We start from the raw sequence: 21898 nt of genomic DNA, 5'->3' as shown, positions 1-21898 counted from the left end.
ACAGCCCGCCAACCCCACACTAAGACAGGCTCTGGACACTACCTGACGAGCAGGTTTAACCGACACTAGTTAAACTAGTTTCTCTATTTCTGCATGTCTTGTGTGAATTGACCTGGATATAATTTCCTGTTGAACAGTCTGATGTTTAAAGAGTTACTAATCCGAGCATGTTCAACCTCCTATGCAGTACACCATGATGCATTTTTTTTCTTAATGGACTGCTGTAACCATGTGACATGATAGATTTGTTTGTACGTAATAAATATTTTATTTTTTTTAAAAAAACCTTTCTGCACTTTTTCTGTTAATATCCTTTTAGACTCTATGTTAAATATTTTAGATGCAGACTGACTCTATGCTTTTGTTTGGACCGAAAAATCGAAATCAATAACTTCCAATTAACTCTACTTACTGCCAATTTTCTCCCTCTCCTTTCCCGAAGGCACTGGCTTTCACTGGGGGGGCGGGGGGGTGGGGGTCTTTTACGAACCAGACCACCTCCAGTATTGCCCCCACTCTTCAAGTGTGAACCTAGATAGCGTGCACCGGCTATTCGATCGTGGGTGATTCACAGCCGAGCCCAATTCTGTCCTCGCCCGACGGCCACACACATACTGACCAGCAGGAGTCACGGTGGAGGCAGCTAGCAGTCGGGAACGTGTATTTGTAGAGTGGCCAATGATTAAAGAGGAGGGAGTACAGGACGCTGTATTTGGAGCTTAGCAGGGAGCAAGAGAGGAGGCACTGACCATGGCATGGGTAAAGTAGAGGGAGACAAGACAGAGAACGAGATTAGAGAGGGAATCCCAGGTAAGCTGTTGACGACAAATATTCCAATTTACAAATGCTTATGGCTGAACTTGTGCATCTTGTACATCGGGGAAGATTGAGTCACTCTCTCTCTGCCTGTTGTGTTCTTTAGTTGTGTAACCGACAGCGAGGCCTCGTTCTCCTTCCACCAGCCGCAGATCCTTCGGGTAAATGACCTGATCTACCTGCAGCGTTGGCACGCGAGCCGCCACGCAAGGACATACCCGCGGGTTAAAGCTGACAGATCCTCCGGGTAAACGCAGGGAGCCGTCGCTTGTAGTCTCTCAAGCAATCGGGTTTCTGCATCACGCCAGAGTCCCGTGTCCTGCCGCTAAGGGAGAGCACGGTGCACTGAACCCTCCCGAGCCAGGAACACAAAGTTTAATCGGAGTGTAAGGAACTTCTCGATTTCACCAAACTCAAGAAAGCAGCTGTACCCTTTTTTTTTTATCGGTTCGGAATACAGTTCCAATCTGGCAGATGCTAAAGTATGCCCCGCTGTTCAGATCAGAGCTGAAATTCAGGGCACACCCACTGCAATTCCTACTGAGGGCTCGTTTGGCGAAGTCAATGTGAAAATGAGCCACGCAGAGCTTGGATGTGTCAGCTTCAACCTGCAGCCTGCGCTGAGTCGAGGGGTTGCCAACTCTGGTTGACTGAATTCCTGGAGGCCTTATCACATGACCTCCTTCCTCCAACTCCCACAGACGGAGCCCCGCCTTCCCACCACCCAATTGGAAAGCGAAAAGACCCTTTGTTACCCAATTGGATGATTCTTGACTGTCAATCAAACAGCCTTTTCCCATCTCCAATATTTTTATAATTAATAAACAGATGCGTTCACAGAAAATGAAAAAAAAACACACATAATTTCTTTTTAGTGCCTCTATGATTTTTCTCCCGGGTTTTTGCTTGCAGCAGTGTCCTGGAGATTAATCTTCAATTCCTGGGGTCTCCAGGACAATCCTGGAGGGTTGGCAACCCCTAGCTGAGTTGGCTGCCATCTGCTGGGGCAGCTATTGGAGTCCTACAGTAGGCTTCAGTGCCTACAGCTTGGGGTGGGGAGATGCCAGGCAGGGCTCCCGTTCCTTCTAGCTAAGCGGTGGGCTCTGACGGAACATCGTGCAGGTGTGTGGATTGGTTAATCCCTCTTCCCCCTCCCGCACGATCAGATCTCCTGCCAACGCTCAGTGTGCGCGTTCCCGAGGTATACAACCCCAGGACTGGTCGCTGGGCCTCAGGGATCTGCACTGCTACAGGATACGTTCCACTTTAGATTACGTCCAATGTCATAAATCTGGTCGGCTTGTCTTGCACAAATTATGGATTGGCTCCTGGTCAGGGAGTATCAGCACGTCTAGAGTCTCCCAGCCAGAGTTAGGAAAGAACTTGCATTTATATAGCGCCTTTCACAGCCTCAGCACATCCCAAAGCACTTTACAGCCAATGAAGTACTTTTGAAGTGTAGCCACTGTTGTAATGTAGGAAATGCGGCAGCCAATTTGTGCACAGCAAGATCCTACAACAATGTGATAAAGACCAAATCATCTGCTTTTAGCGATATTGATTGAGGGATAAATATTGGCCAGGACACCGGGGAGAACTCCCCTGCTCTTCGAAATAATGCTATGTCTTTCTTTCTTTGGCACAAAGTGGGTTCTTTGGAGACAGTTTTGGAAGTTTTACTCCCAACTCCGTCACCATTTTGTATATTAAAAAACAAACTTCTATTCATCAACTAACCATGGGCGATGCCATGGACAATTTTTTTTAAAATATCATTTTTAAATTTTGTGATCTGCCAACCAGGCACTATTGCCAGGTGTCAGTCAGTCAGTGCCATCCTGTTGGCTGTTGGCTGTTAGCAGCTGTGTGGGAGCATGGTGAGTACTTGCTGTACCCCGAAAACGCTCCTCATGTCCTTAATAATGAGCTATTCGGCTGTATTAATGCTAGCAGGCCTGGCCCATTGCCGCTTGGGGTTCTGTAGAATGTGGGAATAGGACATGGGATTCGATGTGAGGTGATTAGCTTTTCAACTCTCCCTTGGAACTGAGTTTAACCCAACTTAAATCTGAATGTGACCAAAGTCCTGCAGTAGTTGTGCCCTGTTTTTCTCCCTCCCTCCTGAAGATGTTTCTTATGATCCCACGAGCGATTGACCTCTCTGGTACCTCGCCTAAGTGGTCATTCTTCATGCGCAACAAGTGTCAGGAGGCTATTTGACTGTGGGGGGCATCTCAGCCGAGCCCAGTCCTGCCCTCACCAATATCCACACACGTGTACTTCCCAACAGGGGGCGCTAGTTAGGGACCAGGAGTGAGAAGCCTGGCAGATTTTTATTTCTCCCTATCCTCCGCCCCCTCTCCCCTCGTCCTAGGGGCACCGACACTAGTTGTGAGACCTCCATTAATGCCTCGATTGAGATCAGATAACTTTAGACAAACCGGGGGTCAAACCTGGACCATCCTGCTTAAAAGTTGGTGAAAAGAAATGGACTTTCTCCCAGATTTCTCAGGCTGCTGCGTACTGGGTATTCGCCCCACTCCATCACTCCGTGTGGCATGTTTAGATCTCGACTAGAAATCACATATTTGGAGTTTATGTACCAAGACAACCAAAATATAATAGGGTCATTTATTTCTGTCGCAGTCCTGCCTGCAGTAAAGGCAGCAGCTGGAAATGGACATGCAGCGATGTGGGGGGAGAGAAATTATTTTGAGTTTTTAAAAAATATATTTCTCAGCAGTCTCACTGTATTCCTCCAGTTCGTTCATCCTCCATACTATCCATATACTCAACTGATAACAGGAACATTGCTCTGTGAAATCTATTAAAGCAACACAAACCAGTGGTTTGCCTGTTTACTTCTCAGCTGCGATCTCTGTAACCTCCTGCAGCCCTACAACCTTCCAAAATCTCCTCGTTCCTCCAATTCTGGCCCCTTCTGAATCCCCCACTCCCTTCGTCCCCACAGTTGGCGGCCGTGCCTTCAGCTGCCCAGGCCCTAAGCTCTGGAATTCCCTCCCTAAACCTCTCCGCCTCGCTCTCCGCCTTTAAGAGGCTTCTTAAAACCTACCTCTTTGACCAAGCTTTTGGCCACCTGCCCGAAAATCTCCTCCTCTGGCTCGGTGTCAAATCTTTGGTCGATTAGGCTCCTTGGGACGTTCACTAAGTTAAAGGCGCTATATAAATGCAGGCTGTTGTTGTGGTTTTCTGACCTCCTCTCCTGATGGGCGCTGATTGATGCTGGGGTAATGGCAGCTCTCTGCCACCTTACCCGAGGGGGCATTCATCGTGTGTGAGGGTCAGTGCCAGCCGGTTGTTTGACCGTGGCAGAGGCCGATCCAGACCGGGGTGGGGGGGGCACTGAATGGTTTCCAGGAGCAGGATACCTGGCGAATTTACCCCTCCACAACCTAAAGGACACTGAGATCAGTCGTAGTCCTCCCGCTGAGATCAACTAGCTGAGGAGACATCTGGAATTGGACATGGGGTCTCTATGCCTCAGTATCACAGCGGGTGTGCATTTACTCCCTGAGCTATCGGGTCGCTGCATTGCCCTCTCTCATCCAGGGATATCGAGGCTGTTTGTAGCTCCCCTAGGAGGTGTATCTTTGTGTGCGCCCCGTGTGCATGTGATTGTGACTGTGTGTGTTTTAATCACTGTACCATGAAGCTATCTGATGCAGACTCCCTGTTGATGAACCCTTTCGGTTAATGAGTTTCTTTCGCAGTTCAGATAAAAGAGTGAGAGAATTGCCTGGGTGTCTTTGTGTTGAATCATCTAATGCAGATTGAACGTGTGCTGCACGGATAGTGTTATTAACCCTTGGGTCAGCAACACATCTACTAATAAATGAGTTACACGCAGAGCCTTTGAGTCCTTCAGAAAATCAGGATCAGGTTCTTTGCTGGGTTAGATACGAGATTGGTCACGTTTCAAATTCCAGTCGTTCGACAGGGCACTGCTCTCCAGCTGTGACCACAACTGAACCTTGCTTCTATTCACTGGACTTTTTATAAAACTCTCCTTTGTGTTCATCAAGGTTAGGGACATGAGTAAAGCAAATTTTCTCATTTCAGGGATTTAGTATGGGTATCAAATATTCCCAAGGCAGGTATTGCAAGGGTTAGATACAGAGTAAAGCTCCCTCCACACTGTCCCATCAAACACTTCCAGGGCAGTTACAGCACGGGTTAGATACAGAGTAAAGCTCCCTCCACACTGTCCCATCAAACACTCCCAGGGCAGGTACAGGGTTAGATACAGAGTAAAGCTCCCTCTACACTGTCCCATCAAACACTCCCAGAGCAGGTACAGCACGGGTTAGATACAGAGTAAAGCTCCCTCCACACTGTCCCATCAAACACTCCCAGGGCAGGTACAGGGTTAGATACAGAGTAAAGCTCCCTCTACACTGTCCCATCAAACACTCCCAGAGCAGGTACAGGGTTAGATACAGAGTAAAGCTCCCTCTACACTGTCCCATCAAACACTCCCAGAGCAGTTACAGCACGGGTTAGATACAGAGTAAAGCTCCCTCTACACTGTCCCATCAAACACTCCCAGAGCAGTTACAGCACGGGTTAGATACAGAGTAAAGCTCCCTCCACACTGTCCCATCAAACACTCCCAGGGCAGGTACAGGGTTAGATACAGAGTAAAGCTCCCTCTACACTGTCCCATCAAACACTCCCAGGGCAGGTACAGCACGGGTTAGATACAGAGTAAAGCTCCCTCTACACTGTCCCATCAAACACTCCTACGGCAGGTACAGCACGGGTTAGATACTGAGAACGCTGGAAATGTACAACAGGTCTGTTAACATCTGAGAGTGAGAGGTAGAGTAACTTTTCACTTGGGGCCTTCCATGGAACTGAGTGCTTCTGACAGAGTGACCCGTTCGGCCGTCTTCACTCAGTGGGCAGCACTCTCGCCCGAGTCAGAAGGTTGGGAGTCCAAGTCTCACTCCAGAGACTTTATCCCAAATTCTAGGCTGACACTCCCAGTGCAGTGCTGAGGGAGTGCTGCACTGTCGGAGGTGCCAGCTTTCGGATGAGACATTAAACCGAGGCCCCGTCTGCCCTCAGGTAAACGTAAAAGATCCCATGGCACTAATTTGAAGAAGAGCAGGGGAGTTCTCCCCGGTGTCCTGGCCAATATTTATCCTTCAACTAACACCTAAAATCAGATAATCTGGTTATTATCACATTGCTGTTTGTGGTGTAATAAATTGGATAGCCAGGTGGTGAAAGGTAGAATACTAGAGCCTGGTCTTCAGTTGCTTCCAAGCCTTTATTCACAGAGATTCCCCCTTACACACACTCCACATCCTAGATAAGCTCTCATATAAATGGATACAAGAGAGTCCCCAATTGATACCCACCACCTGAATACACTTAACACCAATTGATATAAATCACATGAATACAATTAACATGTGGGATCTTGCTGTGCGCAAATTGGCTGCGTTTCCTACCTTACAACAGTGACTACACTTCAAAAGTACTTCATTGGCTGTAAAACACTTTGGATCGTCCTGAGGTTGTGAAAGATGCTATATAAATTCACGTCTTTCCTTTTACTTTCCTTCTTACACTCCTCCAGATGCTGACAGACCTGTGTTTCCGTGTTTTGATCAATTAAGTTAGACTCTCAGTCGGTACTTTTTGCTGTTTTGATCCCAATTATTGCAACTGGGAGTGTTTACTAATTGTGCTGTTTTTGTGAAAAGTTATGAAGTAAACACAATAAAAACTGGCCCTCTGTATCCTGCACGTCTGTTTACCCATCTGTGGGCCGTCTAAATTTGGTGGGTGACTTTAGAAAGACGGAGTCAGGGATAACAAGGAGATGTAATCCATTCGAGAGCTTTAGATGATATCATAAGCCACATGCGGAGGTTTGGGTGGTTAGTGATGCTCTGAACCCCAGCTCGAGATCTGATTGTTGCCTCAGTCGCTCCTGTTATAAGCTGACAGAGTACTCGAGCCCAGTCAAGCCTTTATTCACAGGGATCCACAGGACACACACCACACCCTAGACCAACTCTCTGATAAACAAGAGAGTTTCCAATTGATACCCACCACCTGAACACAATTAACACTAATTGATATAAATCACATGGATAAAATTAACAGCTTCGTGCCATAGTATTTAACGTCATGTGGTCTGGCCAGCTCGACCTTTCTCTGTGGCTTTCATTTTACTTGCTACATTTTGTCTCTGATTATTTTTGCTGAATGTATTTTTGATATACTTAATTTTCTTGCAAATTTTTCCCTTTTCTTCCCTCCTCTCCATGTCCCTCTCCTCCCCTGCTCTTCCTTCTCCAGCACCCCTCTTCCCTCTTATCCCCCTCCTCATCTTTTCCCTTCCCTACCCTTTCTTGCTCTTATCTGCTCTCTCCCCTCCCCGTTCCTCACTTCCCCTCACCCTCCCCTCTTCCCTACCCCTATCCCTCTCCCTCCCACCTCTCCTTTCAATTCCCCTACCCCTCTTCTCCCTTCCCTTCCTCTCACCCACCCTCACCCTCCTCACCCCTCCTTTCTTCCCCTCCTCTGCCCCTTTCTTCCCCTCCTCCTCCCCCTCCGCTGGGGAACATTACACTGGTCCCCAGTACTTCTCAGTACCTTGCTCAAATGGCCGTTATTTGTGAGTCCCAACGGTGAGCGTGAGCCGGCTATTTGACCATAGTGGGCTTCACAGCCCGCAGTCACACGGCGTACACGCCTGAATTTGAGTCGCCGGGCGACGAGCGCGGGCGGGAACCGTCGCTGATTTTCCCCTTCGTAATCCAGAAATGTTGACTCTAATTGTAGCTTTCACCCACCATTGGCCCAGCTAACTCGGCACAGACTGAGAATCGAATCTGGAACCTTCCTGGTGATCTATTTTTAAAAAAAAACACTTTTTATTGATCACAGATTGAAAGCAGTAAAAAGGTGTAAGCAAAACTGACTGAGCGGCCTGCCCTTGAGTCAGGTTGGGTTTGGCCCAGGCAATCAGCTAAATGGAACCATTAGCCATGTACACATCAGCAGTTTATCCGAATAAAGTGAGGAGATTTGCCCCCTCGCTGAGCATCCTTCGTGATGTTAGTGGTGGTAACGTGGGTGGCGGGAGGGATGATGACAATGGTGTCTGAGCCCTTTTAGATTCTCGGAGCTGCTAATACGAAGTCGAGCCACATACCCCCCCTCCCTCCCCCATCGCTATCAGCAACCCCCACCCCCTCCCCGAGAGTGCTCCTGCTGAGGTTGATTTGTTTCCCTGAATTTCAAACCGTTTATTTCCCGGATTGATTTCTAAGCCTGAATTTCCGTTGCTCACTAACACCGTATTACGAGATGCGCCACGCCTGTAATGAGATTTCATTCTGAGAGATAATCCTTCTCGCAGCCTCTAACCTCTCCTTGCCACCTTTTTTTTGTCTGTTTATTTTATCTGTTCTATGACGGTCTTTGCTCCTCTGAACTTTCCTGCCTTAATTCCTCTTAAACTCCAAACACACCATCCTAAATACACCCCACACTACACACACTTCCTCCCCTCTACGTTCTCATGGTGCTGGAATGACGGCCGTATCCTGCTCTAGTTTATTCTTTCCCAGGATCTCAAAACTGTGCAACTCCTCACTCGCTTCCCTCAATCTGCCCTTCCTTCGACGCACGACTCCCGATTTACTTCATCCTCTGTCCCCGTCCCCCTCCTCTGCGGGCGCTTTAAAAACCCAAGCTTGCCGTTGTCCCCATGGGTCCCCTGCTGCTCAACCCCCGCGGACAATCTGGCTGGGTTAAGATCGGCAGGGCCTCCACGTCCCCGGCCTTGCCTGGTTTCTCACCCACTACCGGGCGCCCCCCCCGTACCATTCCCGCGCCCCCTCCTACCCCCACCCCGGTTATTATCGGGGCGCATTGATTTTAGAGTTGGAAGTAAACCAGAATGGGGCGTATGGAAGTTACCATCATTAACGTTATGGGTCGAGCACACTCTCAGCTTCCTCTCTCTGTTATTTTATCGGAGGCGGGAACTGGTTCATGCAGTTTGACATCTCCAGGAGGACAGCGGAGAGAGGAATTTAATAGGAGAGCGTTAAATGTTTGTGTGAGGACATCGCAGCGGGTTCCAGGCTGGTGCGAATAAAAACATTTGAACTATTTGCCTAGACCTGGAAGGTGGGGGTGAGGTGGTGTATGGGGTTGTCTCACACACTGAACCAATTCGTACACCACTGCAACAGTCTGGTCCCGACAAATGTGACTGGAAGTGCTAGAGATGGAACAAGGCTCTCCTGGATTTTCATTTCCTTCTCTGACAGCTGATTTGATGTAGTTAGAGGTCGCTGTCCAATTGAGGAATGCTAATTGAATGAGCTGCAATCTGCTTGACATGTTTTTGACATGCATTTATTACACATCAAACGTTATGACACGTTGAACTTAATCCATCTCGCATGCAGCATATTTTAAATACCGCTAGCTGTGGGAAGGCCTCCAGATTTCAGGGTTCCACCCAATAATTATCCCCTCCAAAGATGAATTCCAAAGTTAGGGCTAATCCCAGTAAAACCTGGAAAATTTCGGTGCCAGCTCTCACCAGTGACTGGCACCGCCACTTTCCTCCAATGCCCAGGAGCAATTCATCTTTCAATCCTGATTGGCATCGCAGGTTTGGACCACAGTCGCCTATGTCACGCATTGGGTAAGGTGGTACCAAGGATGCAGCTAATGATTCCCATCAGCTCCACCTCTGTGACCTCCTCCAGCCCAACAACCCTCCGAGATCTCTGCGTTCCTCCAACTCTGGCCTCTTGCACATCTCCCACTTCCTCCGTCCCACCATTGGCGGCCGTGCCTTAAGCCCTAAGTTCTAGAATTCTCTCCCTAAACCCCTCTACCTCTTTCTCCTCCTTTAAGACACTCCTCAAAACCTACCTCTTAGATCAAGCTTTTAGTCACCCATCCTGTTATCTCCTTCTTTGGCCGGGTGTCTAATTTTGTCTGATAATCACTCCTGTGAAGCGTCTTGGGACATTTTTACTACGTTAAGGGTCTATATATATATAGTTGTTGTAGTTCTTCCAACCAGCCATTGTTTAACCCTGTCTGAGTGAGATTGCCCATTTTTTGTGATGTATTGGGGCAGTTTTGGGTTATGGGGCTCATTTTCCAAGCCGAGTTGAGACTGCCCAAACAAACTGTTACAGCCAACAGACAGATCCCATCGATCTTGGCTGCATTGGAGGTGAAAGGTCAGGGTTTGACTCACTGGCTATGCCTTCAGGTTTACATAATCAGTATAACCCCAGCCCCTCCATTAGCAATGGACTGTGCCGCTGCACATTTTCATGGCTGAGATTCAATTCATTGAAAGCAAGAGGGGGACAATACATTCGGCAGAACTGAAAGTCAAGAATGGAACCCTTTTGACTATGATTTTAATAAGCTATTTACCACTTGTTAGAATTTTCAGTCGTTTTTTTGTTACAAACTCAGGTTGGAGATTTACGGCCTAATTCAGCAATCCTGGACTCTCCGCGGGGAACTGCACTCGACGAGAATGTGAGAGAGACAGTCAGTTCCACAGAGTCATGGCCTTATCTCCAACCCGCACTTCTGTCCACCGACGCCCCCCTGCAGGCAGTGCAGAATCATTGAATTCATTCCTTAACTCCAGGTGTAAAGCTTCTTGCAGAACCCTGAGCCCAGTAATCGGCCATCTCTCTGATGTCAGCAGCTTCTTATTGTCGACTGATGCACGATTCTCCACTTTTGAGTAAAATTCTCATCCTTGTTTTCAAATCCCTCCATGGCCTCGCCCCTCCCTATCTCCGTAACCTCCTCCAGCCCCTACAAACCTCCGAGATCTCTGCGCTCCCCCAATTCCTGTATCCCACCATTGGCGGCCGTGCCTTCAGCCGCCTAGCCCCTAAGCTCTGGAATTCCCTCCTTAAACCTCTCTACCTCTCTCCTTCAAGACGCTCCTTAAAACCTACCTCTTTGACCAAGCTTTTGGTCACCTGTCCTAATATCGCCTCCTTATGTGGCTCGGTGTCAAATTTTATTGGTTAACGCTGCTGTGAATCGCCTTGGGGACCTTTTACTATGTTAAAGGCGCTATATAAATACAAGTTGTTTTTGTTGTTTTAATCATTGACTTTGAAGCCCTGGTCCCCATGGGGCAATCAACAGCTGCGCTGTTGCCACACAGACCGGGATGACCCCGAGTTTGACCCTTGACCTGTGTTGGGTTAGTTGACCCCGGGGTTGGAGCAGCGGTCAGATCACTGCCGTCAGTCTTGGAGCACCAGGGGAAATATCAGCCAGGGTTCCTGCCCCTAGTCCAGGCACAAGAATATGCGCATGTGTGACTGTCGGGTGAGCTCAGGATTGGGCTGGACTGTGATGCCCCCCACGGTTGACTGTCTAGACTGGTACGTAGAATGGCCACTTGGCCGAGGTATCGCAGGGTGGCTGGCACCTTCAGGGGTAAAGAAGGCGGAGAAAGTTCTGGAAGAACAATGATAGATTTTAGAGTTCTGTTCCCAACCCTCACCCACCCCCGTTGTTTCAGTTTGAATGCTGCTTCTCTGGATGTTGGTTTTGGGGATTAAACTCTGTTTGTCTCTCTCTTCAGTCCAGTTTGACGGCGTTGACAAGAATCGCCTCTCTCCACCCAAGGAAGAGAAAGTCCGACAGCACAACAGGCTGTCCGGGGCCAACCTCAAATCACTAAAACATCAGAGTCTTGAGTTCAGCGGGTCACTGGGAGAAAGGGTGGAGCCCAACCTGCCTCTCGAGAGCCAGAGGTGAGTGAAAGATTCCATTCTGTGCGTTCTTCACACACTTATATACTGCTCAGGTATTCCAGACTGTGTGTGCGCGTGTGCGTGCGTGTCCATGCGTGTGTGTGTGTGTGTCCGTGTCCATGCGTGTATGTGTGCACTTAATTGGTGTCGGGGTAACTGGACTGAGAAACTCATAGAAAGAAAGTAAAGTAAGAACTTGCATTTATATAGCGCCTTTCAGGACCTCAGGATGTCCCAAAGCGCTTTACAGCCAATGAAGTACTTTTGAAGTGCGGTCACTGTTGTAATGTAGGAAACACGGCAACCAATTTGCGCACAGCAAGCTCCCACAAACAGCAATGTGATAATGTTGATTGAGGGATAAATATTGGCCAGGACACCGGAAGAACTCCTGTGAACAGCTGGTGTCACACTGCCTTTACTAACTCCGCTATCAGATGGGAGGGGGTGTTACGGAGTGAGTTGTGTCAGCTGTACAGTGCATGATTTGGGTGGTGTGTGTGTGTGTGTGTGTGTCTGTCTGTCTCTCTGTCTGTCTGTTGTTGAATATTAAACACTGCTTGTTGCTGAGAGGGTGGCTGAATGCTTCTGCTGTGTGTTGCTGCCTTGCACCGCACGGTACAGATAGCCGTCCTGTGCAGTGGTGAGCAGCAGCATATGGCCACGTTTAACCCGCCCGCTTACCAGCTCTCTGCCAGCAGCTGAGACAGATTGTGAGTGAGACAAATGGATCTCCTTTTTTTGCCCTGCAGCTGGTATCACGGTGCGATCAGCCGGACAGACGCAGAGAATCTCTTGCGGTTGTGTAAGGAAGCCAGCTACCTGGTCAGGAACAGCGAGACCACCAAGAACGACTATTCACTCTCGTTGAAGTAAGTGCCCAGCTGATGCCCCGACCAACACCTGACACTATTGCTGTGCCAGCTCGGGGACCTTTCTTCGAACTTGTTCCTGCTTGGCAGTTCCTCCAGACAGGGGGCATCTCAGAGCAAAGTGAAAGGGAGTCCAGAATTTCTACGGCCGTACTGTCAGAGATACACACATCGGAGCTGTGGAGTAGTTAAGGCTCTCGGCCTGTAAATCAGCCAGTGGAGGGGGTTGGGGGATGGGTGAGTGGCTTGTTTTCTGACAGGGATGTGAATTTACACAGTGCAGTCGGGTTTTAAAGGATCATTGAACAATGCAGTGAAACTGAGATTATCATCACTCCCGACTATCATAGCTTTCATTCTCCTCACTCCCCGATTCTCCTCACTCCCCGATTCTCCTCACTCCCCGATTCTCCTCACTCCCCACTCTCCTCACTCCCCACTCTCAATTATCCGTGCTTGCCTTGTCCTCACTCCCGATTGTAATTATTACTATTATTAACATGGCATTACTCAAGAGTAAGTCGGACGATAGGCTGTTTTATAAGGACCGGGGTATTACACCATGTAATCCACTGTCGGAGTGCAGCTGTGTCTAAGTGGATCCCTTTAAGGCCACAAGATTTAATTGCTGTGCCTTCTTGGGTCAGTTAGAGCTTAATTGGCCTTAAGCAGATCCTCAGGTCAGTTAGAGGTCAGACTGGCCTATTTGTTACGTGTGACCCCTGAAGTCAGCAAGAAAGTATTTTCTGTTGGTGGGGAAGCTGCAAATGATTGGCTTCCCTGTTCTTTTTTTTAAAACACTCATCAAATTCACGTGTGACACCTGAAGTATGACAGGTGAGTCACAGCTTTTTAATACTCTAGCATTGCCCCCTCACTGTTGCTCGTGGTCTATAAGGACAGGACTGTGATACCATCTGATGCTCAATTTATTACTCTGCTAAGGTGCAGCTATGTGTGTTTAAGGCCACAGAGACTCATTGTTGTTAAGTAAACACAGCCTGAGAGCATTCAGACTTTAATTGTTTGCTCAGGAAGTTTTGAAGATTGGAATGTGCTCATTGGTTTCATGCTACAGGTCAGAAGCACTGAGCATTTTAAGATTGTTTTTGCACTTTAACAAATCCTGATATCTGGCGATGGTTGCTATCTACACGCTAAACATACTATACGTATGTATATTTATAATTTATAAAAATATTACGTCTGCTTGCACTTGCTGTGTCAACATTTTCTATTATAATTTCCTTTGTCCATATTTATAATGGAATGTGCCTATGTAAACCGGTCACGCTGTAATTGCAACCTCCCACCAATGGGGGCACAGTAGCGCCTCAGTTTTATGTCCTCAGCTTGTACTGCAGAGAAGCTTCCATGCTGCAGCCAACTCTGCTTCTCAAACGGCAGTAGGTTTAGTCGAAGTATTATATAAAAATAAGGACAGAATGTATCAAAATGGGGCCTGAGTTATGTCCACATGCCTCGGTCCAGTTGTACCCCCCCCCTGCCTCTAGCCCCTTTTCACCTGAAGACTACACTTGGGCTTCACTCCCTATGGGCAACACCACGGGAGATTGACTGGTACCAAAATAAATATAGATGTAGGTGAGAATATTAATATTCAGTGAAATCATTTATCTCGAGCTTCAGTGCGTAGACTAAAAGGCCAGTGGTTTGCAGTATTATTAGAAGATTGGAATTACATTCCTGTCGTCCATGGCTCCCGAGACACCAGCGACTGATCAGCTAGCATTTTCCCAGGAGACAACACGTCAGGATTACAGCCCTGGGTATAAGACCTGACAATTTGCCGTATGGTTTAGAGGGTTACGTGCACGCTCCAAGATCCCTAACTTCATCCGTTTTGTTGCTGGCGAGGTAAATTGGAGACGACAGCGGTTTGGTACAAATTGAAAGCATATCGTGTCGCTCTTTAAAGAAGAGCGGCCACAGGCCTGGTGCCTGCCCCAGCTCCTGCTTCACTCAGCTCCTTCCCAGCACAGCTTTCCTTCTTTCCCTCCCGCCCCAACTCATTTAATTTGAAGAATAATCTCCATGCTGTGTCGTTCTTCAAAGGGCAGCTACTTAGGGCTCAGTTCTTCACTGTCGCGTTTTCACTTAGCTCATCAGAGATATTACGATTTCCCCAGGGTGCGTGCGACTGAGATCGGTCACAGCATCGAGGACTTGCTGTCGCTCTTAAGGAGGGTTGTTTTATTGGTGAGTCAAGCCTTGTAAAATAAATTGCACGCCCTGGTGCAGTACGGAACAACACAGAGCAAAGGGTCCCAGGATCGAATCCTGGTCTGTGCTAGTGTACAGTCGAGGCGCTAAAGTTGGTGCTTTTGTGTGAAGGGTTAAGGATGCAAAAATCTGCCAGGGTCCTGCTCCTGATTTCTATCCGGTGACCATCGCACCCCACCCCCGGCTAGAAAACTTGCATGTGCGAAAGTCAGGTGCGGATAGGTGAGGATGTGATGCCCCCCCGTACTTGGATAGTGCAGAGGAATCCATTCGGCCCATCTTGCCTGTGCTGGCTCTTTGAAAGAGCTATTATTCCCACTCCCCCATAGCCCTGCACATTTTTCTTTTTCAAGTTTCTATCTAATTCCCTTTTGAAAGTTACTATTAAATCTGCTTCTACCACCCTTTCAGGCAGTGCAAAATCATAATAACTCGCTGTGTTAAAAAAAAAATTCTCCTCATCTCCCCTCTGGTTCTTCTGGATCCTCTGGATCCGACTCTCCTGCCAGTGGAAACAGTTACTCCTTATTTAGGCATGATGGGCCGAATGGCCATCTCCTGTGCTGTACCTACTGTGATACTCTGTCAAAACCCCTCATGATTTTGAACACCTCTATTAAATCTCCCCTTAACCTTCTCTGCTCTGAGGAGAACAACCCCAGCTTCTCCAGTCTCTCCGCATAACTGAAGTCCCTCATCCCTGGCACCATTCTACTAAATCTCCCCTGCACCCTCTCCAAGGCCTTGACGTCCTTCCTAAAGTGTGGCTCCCAGAATTGGACACCATACTCCAGCTGAGGCCTAACCAGCGATTTATAAAGGGTTTGCATAACTTCCTTGCTTTTGTACCCAATCCCCAAGCGCACCGAGCCCGTGGGGTTTCATTTGTTGTACTTAACGATTTGAACAGAATTACAATTTGCTTGTGTAAACATTTTTGCAATCCAAAATTGCACTTTGGCATCGATCAGCCATCTTCTGACTTGACTCCCTAAACTTGAAAATCATACGGTTCCTATCAATTCTTTTTTCTCTTGATGTCTTTTCTCACTTCCACTGACACTACTCGGACGGTTTAGGATTATTCAGTTGTCTGCCTGTAAACTGCGTGATTACTATTGAATAGTCTGTGTAATAATGCATGAGATGTCAAGAACAACCTGTTAACAATCCAACTCTATCAGATCTCATTTTACACAACCTAGAAAGAAAAGAAAGAACTTGCATTCATACTGTTCCTTTCACAACCTCAGGACATCCCAAAGCCATTTATAGCCAGTGAAGTACTTTTGAAGTATAGTCAGGGTCCCATAAACAGCAATGTGATAATGACCAGATAATCTGTTTTTAGTGATGTTGGTTGAGGGATAAATATTGGCCCCAGGACCGCGGGGAGAACTCCCCTGCTCTTCTTCGAAATAGTGCCATGGGATCTTTTACGTCCACCTGAGAGGGCAGACGGGACCTCGGTTTAACGTCTCATCTGAAAGACGACGTCTCTGACAGTGCAGCACTCCCTCAGTACTGCACTGGAGTGTCAGCCTAGATTTTGTGCTCAAATCTCCGGAGTGGGACTTGCACCCACATGCTTTTGACTCAGAGGTGAGACAGCTACCCACTGAGCCATGGCTGACACCATCTGTATGTAAACAATCTATGGGTACAATATATGATTGCACTATGGTCCAGTTTTCGCTCCTCTTCAGAAAAACGGTTCAAAGGGAGGTGACAGCCCTCCAACACCTCACTTTCTTCACCGCGGGCCTACACTTGACTATTCGGACACCGACAGCATCACACTGAGCCTGACCATATCCTCGTTTGATGTCCATCGTGGCTGCAGTGTGTTCTATCTACAGGAACGCACCTCATCAACCAGCCGAGGCTTCTTCGGCAGCATCTCCCAAACCCACGATCTCCACCGCCTAGAAGGACAAGGGCAGCAGGTGCATGTGAACCCCATCGCCTCCAAATTCCCCTCCAAGTCGCACGCCATCCCGACTTGGACATATATCGGCCATTCCTTCATCGTCGCCGGGTCAAAATCCTGGAGCTCGTTCCCTAACAGCACCTTCACCACACGGACTGCAGCGGTTCAAGAAGAAGGCCCACCACCACCTTCTCGGGCAACTAGAGATGGGCAATTAATGCCGGCCTTGCCAGCGAAGCCCACACCCCGAGAATGAATTTTTAAAAATATACTTTCCGGCAGGGGTCACTGGGTAGCGACCAGGAACGCTGGGTGTAGTGCCCCAAACTACTGCTCCAATTAAGATCAGTTAATTCAGCACCGGCCAAGGATCGAACCTGGGACCTCTGGTCGACGTGCCTCACTACCATACCAGGTGGTTCCTTTATCCGCTGAACCCTCGGGCGGAGCTAGGTGCTCCAATTTTAAATGTATGTAGAAAGAAAGATCTTGTGTTTCTGCATGCCTTATCACATCCTCAGAATGGCCCAAAGAGCCAATAAGTTGTTTGAAGTGATGTTGTTTAGCAGGCAATTTTTACACAGCAAGATCCAAGAAGCCGAAAGTGAGGTGAAAGACCAGTTCTAAAGTATTTTTAGTTGGTTGAGGGAGGAATGTTGGCCAGGACAAGTGTATATATATTTGTTAAAAACCAATTATTATAAGGCTGCTCAGCGAAGAACATTCGTAGCAGACAATAAACAGAACTGCATTATAAATATTAAAAAGAATGAGGAATGTGATAGTGCGATTCATACGTGATTGACGAGCTGAACGGCCTCTCGAGCTTTCTGTCGAGATTTTTTCCTGTCTGTTGTGTCGACAGTCTTCATCACTGACAACTCTTAGACAAACACAATCTCCGGCCTTCACTCCCGTCCCTCGGAAGGATTGGACTGGGGGGGGTAGACCGGTTATTCCGCGGGAGGGGTGCAGAGTGACTCTATCTGTGGATGGGGATGTTTTGGAGCTCTTTCACTCTCTGGTCCTTCCCCCATTCTCTCTCACCCCCCCCCCCCACCTCACCCCCTCCAACATTCTGCTCCCACAGGAGACGGCAGTTTAAATTAGCGAGAAATAAACATAAGGCACGAACTCTTAGTCCACAAATGAGGAGTGTTTGGAGTGGGCAGGGCAGGAGAGATAAAAACAAAAGGACCATTCAGAATACAGCTGGGTGCTACAATGGGAGAGCCTGTTGAAGAGACTTTAGACCGAGGCCCCCATCTGCCTGTTCAAGAGCCCATTGGCATTGTTCGAAGGAGAGCACGGAGCTCTCCCATTGTGATAGGAACATTAGGAACGGGAGTAGGCCATTCAGCCCCTCGAGCCTGCTCCGCTATTCAATTTAGATCAAGGCTGGTCTGTACCTCAATTCCATTTACCCGGCCTGGCTCCATATCCCTGGACAAAGTGTAATTTTAGATTGCAGAATACTCAAGCAAGCAAATTGTAATTTGCTTGTTGTTCTGGCCAAAATTTCTCCCTCAACCAACACCACCAAAAACAGATTACCTGGTCATTTGTTAATTTGTGGGATCTTGCTGTGCTGAACAGTGACCACACTTCAAAGGTTCTTCATTGGATGTAAAGGCCTTTGGGACGTCCTGAGGGTGTGATAAGGTGCTGTATAAATGCAAGCCCCTTCTTTCATCGGAGTGCTGTAGGATGAGAATCACTGCCCAAAATGGCCTGTTATCATCCTTCAATTTCCTTACGTAGCATCCACTGGTATATACACGTTCGAGCAGGAGCCCGTGGATCGTGATCAGGGTCAACAAGCCCAAGGGCCCTGAAGCTAATTGCACCGCCCAGGCCGAGATCAGCTAACTCAGCACTGAACCCCCGTCCTGGTCTGTACAGACCGGCACTGAGAGATGCCTTTACTGACCTGGGACCGTTTAACTCCCTGGTCTAACCCATGTGATTACAGTACGATATAAGCAGAACTGGCCAGCCGTATTCTGAATTAAATCCCACTTCAGCAGGTGACAGTTTACACTAAATACATCTCTAATGCATCTTTAATGAGGCTCCCAAGTATCTGTGCTGGCACATTGAGGGAATCCAATTGAAATTAATAAGCTTCATATAACACAGGTATCGGCTTTTGAAAATTAATTTATGTGCAAATTGCATTGCCGTGTGCCCTGCATTAAAAGGCATGTTGGTTCTATTTAGGTTTTCTTTCAAGAATTTATAGCAATGCCAAAGGGACATTGGCTTTTATTTAAATAGGTTTTTATTTGTGAGGTGAAAGATTTCTGTTTCTGTTCTGTATTGGCTATGTAAAAAAATGTCCCTCTCTCTGTTTCTCTCTCTGTCTCTCCATCTCTCTCTCTTTCTCTCCCTATCTCTCTGTGTCTCTCTCCCTCTGTTTTTCCGTCTCTCTCTCTCTCTGTCTCTCCATCTCTGTTTGTCTCTCTGTATCTCTGTTTCTCTCTGTCTCTTTGTCTTTCTCGCTCTTTCTCTGCACTTCTTTCTCGCTCTCTCTCTCTCTGTCATTCTCTCTCTTTCTCCTTCTCTCTCCCCATCTGTCTCTCTCTCTCTCCCCATCTCTCTCTGTGTCTCTCCATCTCACTCTGTCTCTCCCCATCTCTCTTGTTCTCTCTCTCTCTCTCTCTCACTGCGTGTCTCTCTCTCTCTCTCTGTCTCTTATCATCTCTCTCTGTCTCTTCCCATCTCTCTCTGTCTCTTCCCATCTCTCTCTCCCCATCTCTCTCTCTCTCTCTGTCTCTCGCTCTCTTTCTCTCCCTCTCTCTCTGCGTGTCTCACTCTCTCTCTCCCCATCTCTCTCCCTCTCTCTCTGTCTCTCTATCTCTCCCCATCTCTCTCCTGTGTGTGTCTCTCTCTCTCTATCTCTCTCTCTCTCTCTCTCTCTGCACATCTCTCTCTCTCTCCGTGTCTCTCTCTCTCTCTCCCCATCTCTCTCTGCATGCATGTGTGTCTCTCTCTCTTTCTCTCTCCCCATCTCTCTCTCTCTCTCTCTGCGTCTCTCTCTCTCTCTCCCCATCTCTCTCTCTCTGCGTGTCTCTCTCTCCCCATCTCTCTCTCTCTGCGTGTCTCTCTCTCCCCATCTCTCTCTCTCTCTCTCTCTCTCCCCATCTCTCTCTCTCTCCCCATCTCTCTCTCTCTGCGTGTCTCTCTCTCTCTTTCTCTCTCCCCATCTCTCTCTCTGCGTGTCTCTCTCTCCCCATCTCTCTCTCTGCGTGTCTCTCTCTCCCCATCTCTCTCTCTCTGCGTGTCTCTCTCTCTCTCTCAATTCCATTAGCCATTGTGTGGCCTGTGAGGTATTATATGCAGATTTTATTCCGATACCAGCTGCCTGTTTCAAACACAGTTTGCATATAAATTACTTATTTAAAATACAATTATGGCCACTCGGATGGTGTAACTGAAAGGGTTGCACAAGTAATTAAAGTGTCTCTTCCTCAGGCAATTACACGGCTGGTGACAAAGATGGCCGACACATCATTGCGTCCTGCAGTGTGTTTGGGCTTTTAACCTCCCCTGAACCAGTGTGTCTGACACTAACCGGTGACAGCAATCAGAGGCGAGAGTTGCTTTTCATTCTCTCTGTGGCTGTAACTTGGAGAATTAGAGTGTAAAGCTGGAGTTCATTTTGCAAGAGGTGAGGGATCTATGAGTCAGGAAGGTCTGGTCATTTGAGCAATTTCTGGTTGCCTCTGTTTCTTCCCCCCCCCCACCTTCGCCTGAAGACGCCGACCCTTTGCTGAAGTCTGGTTCCAGGTAGCCGGCCCCTCGCCTAAGTGTGAGTCTGGACTATGGTGTTGGCGGATTATTTGAACGTGGAGAGCATCAGGGCCCAACCCGAACGTGTTCTCGGTCAAAGTCCACACGAGGGAATTGTCCAGCAGGAGCCCATGGATCGTGATCAGGATCAACAAGCCCCGCTAATCTTCCCCCTTCCTTGGCCCAAGGGCCCTGACACCAATTGCACCGCCCAGGCCGAGATCAGCTAACTCAGCACTGAACCCCCGTCCTGGTCTGTACAGACCGGCACTGAGAGATGCCTGTACTGTCCTGAGACCGTTTAACTCCCTGGTCCAACCCATGCGATTACAGTACGATACAAGCAGAACTGGCCAGGCGTACCCTGAATTAAATCCCACTTCAGCGGGTGACAGTTTACACTAAATACGCCTCTGATGCATCTTTAATGAGGCTCCCAGGTGGGAATTCCGCCTGTTTCTTCCCCTTATTAGCTCTGGGACACCGAGACCAATTTCAACACCTCTACCCCCGCTCAGAGCTGGGTTAGCACAAGCCAGTGATTGAACCTGGGAACTTGGCTGGTCCATGTGACAGTGCGTTCACTGATCGAGCCATCGAGTCAGGTCCAACCTTTGATGGGATTCGAGGAGGAATCTTGTAACTGAAGTACATTTTCCTTCATTGCAGGAAAATTATGCAACTTCGCAAATTTAGTAGAGGCCGTATTATCACTTTTAATATTTTGAATGACGACATTTCTAGATGGGCAGCTGTATATGAGACGAGCTCCCACTGCTGTCTCATTGGGTCAGAGGATAAAGTCTCTGTTTCTGATCCATACAAACCAGTGATCTCCACTCAACGAAAGAAAGAAAAAACTTGAATTTATGTAGCGTCTTTCACGACCGCAGGACGTCCCAAAGTGCTTTACAGCCAATGAAGTACTTTTTGAAGTGTGGTCACTGTTGTTCTGTAGGAAACCCGGCAGCCAATTTACGCACAGCAAGATCCCACAAACAGCCAATGAGATAACGACCTGATCATCTGCTTATTGATGTTGGCTGAGGGATAAATATTGGCCAGAACACCGGGGAGAACTCTCCTGCTCTTCGTCGAAATAGTGCAGTGGGATCTTTTGCGTCCACCTGAGAGGGCAGACGGGGCCTCGGTTTAAAGTCTCATCCGAAAGACGGCAGCTCCGACAGTGCAGCACCAACTCAGTACTGCACTGGGAGTGTCGGCCTGGATTATGTGCTCAAATGCCTGGAGTGGGGCTTGAACCCATGACCATCTGACTCAGAGGCGAGAACGCTACCGACTGTGCACAAACATAACAGTCACCAGCACCCCATGACCGTGTAGACAAACACTTCCATGTATTGAAGCTCGTTCATCATTTACAAACTTTTATTGAAAAGTGAGACGGTCGGCTGGAGCTTTTGATGTTCTCTGTG

The 21898-nt window shown here is 48.1% G+C and overlaps 1 protein-coding gene across 3 annotated transcripts in view; it reads left to right on the top strand.

Moving 5' to 3' along the window:
• LOC137304791 (SH2 domain-containing adapter protein F-like) overlaps positions 1 to 21898 on the top strand; it is a 152803-nt gene that overhangs the window by 107083 nt on the left and 23822 nt on the right. For all 3 annotated transcript variants that reach the window (XM_067973507.1, XM_067973506.1, XM_067973505.1), the window contains 2 exons: positions 11453 to 11624; positions 12377 to 12496. In XM_067973507.1, the coding sequence (XP_067829608.1) occupies positions 11453 to 11624; positions 12377 to 12496 (292 nt within the window). The remainder of the gene's footprint in view (positions 1 to 11452; positions 11625 to 12376; positions 12497 to 21898) is intronic.

Source organism: Heptranchias perlo, chromosome 38 (assembly GCF_035084215.1).
Source record: "Heptranchias perlo isolate sHepPer1 chromosome 38, sHepPer1.hap1, whole genome shotgun sequence".
NCBI lineage: Eukaryota > Metazoa > Chordata > Chondrichthyes > Hexanchiformes > Hexanchidae > Heptranchias > Heptranchias perlo.
The sequence above is the reverse complement of the archived record's forward strand: the minus strand, read 5'-3'. Positions and strand labels throughout refer to the sequence as shown.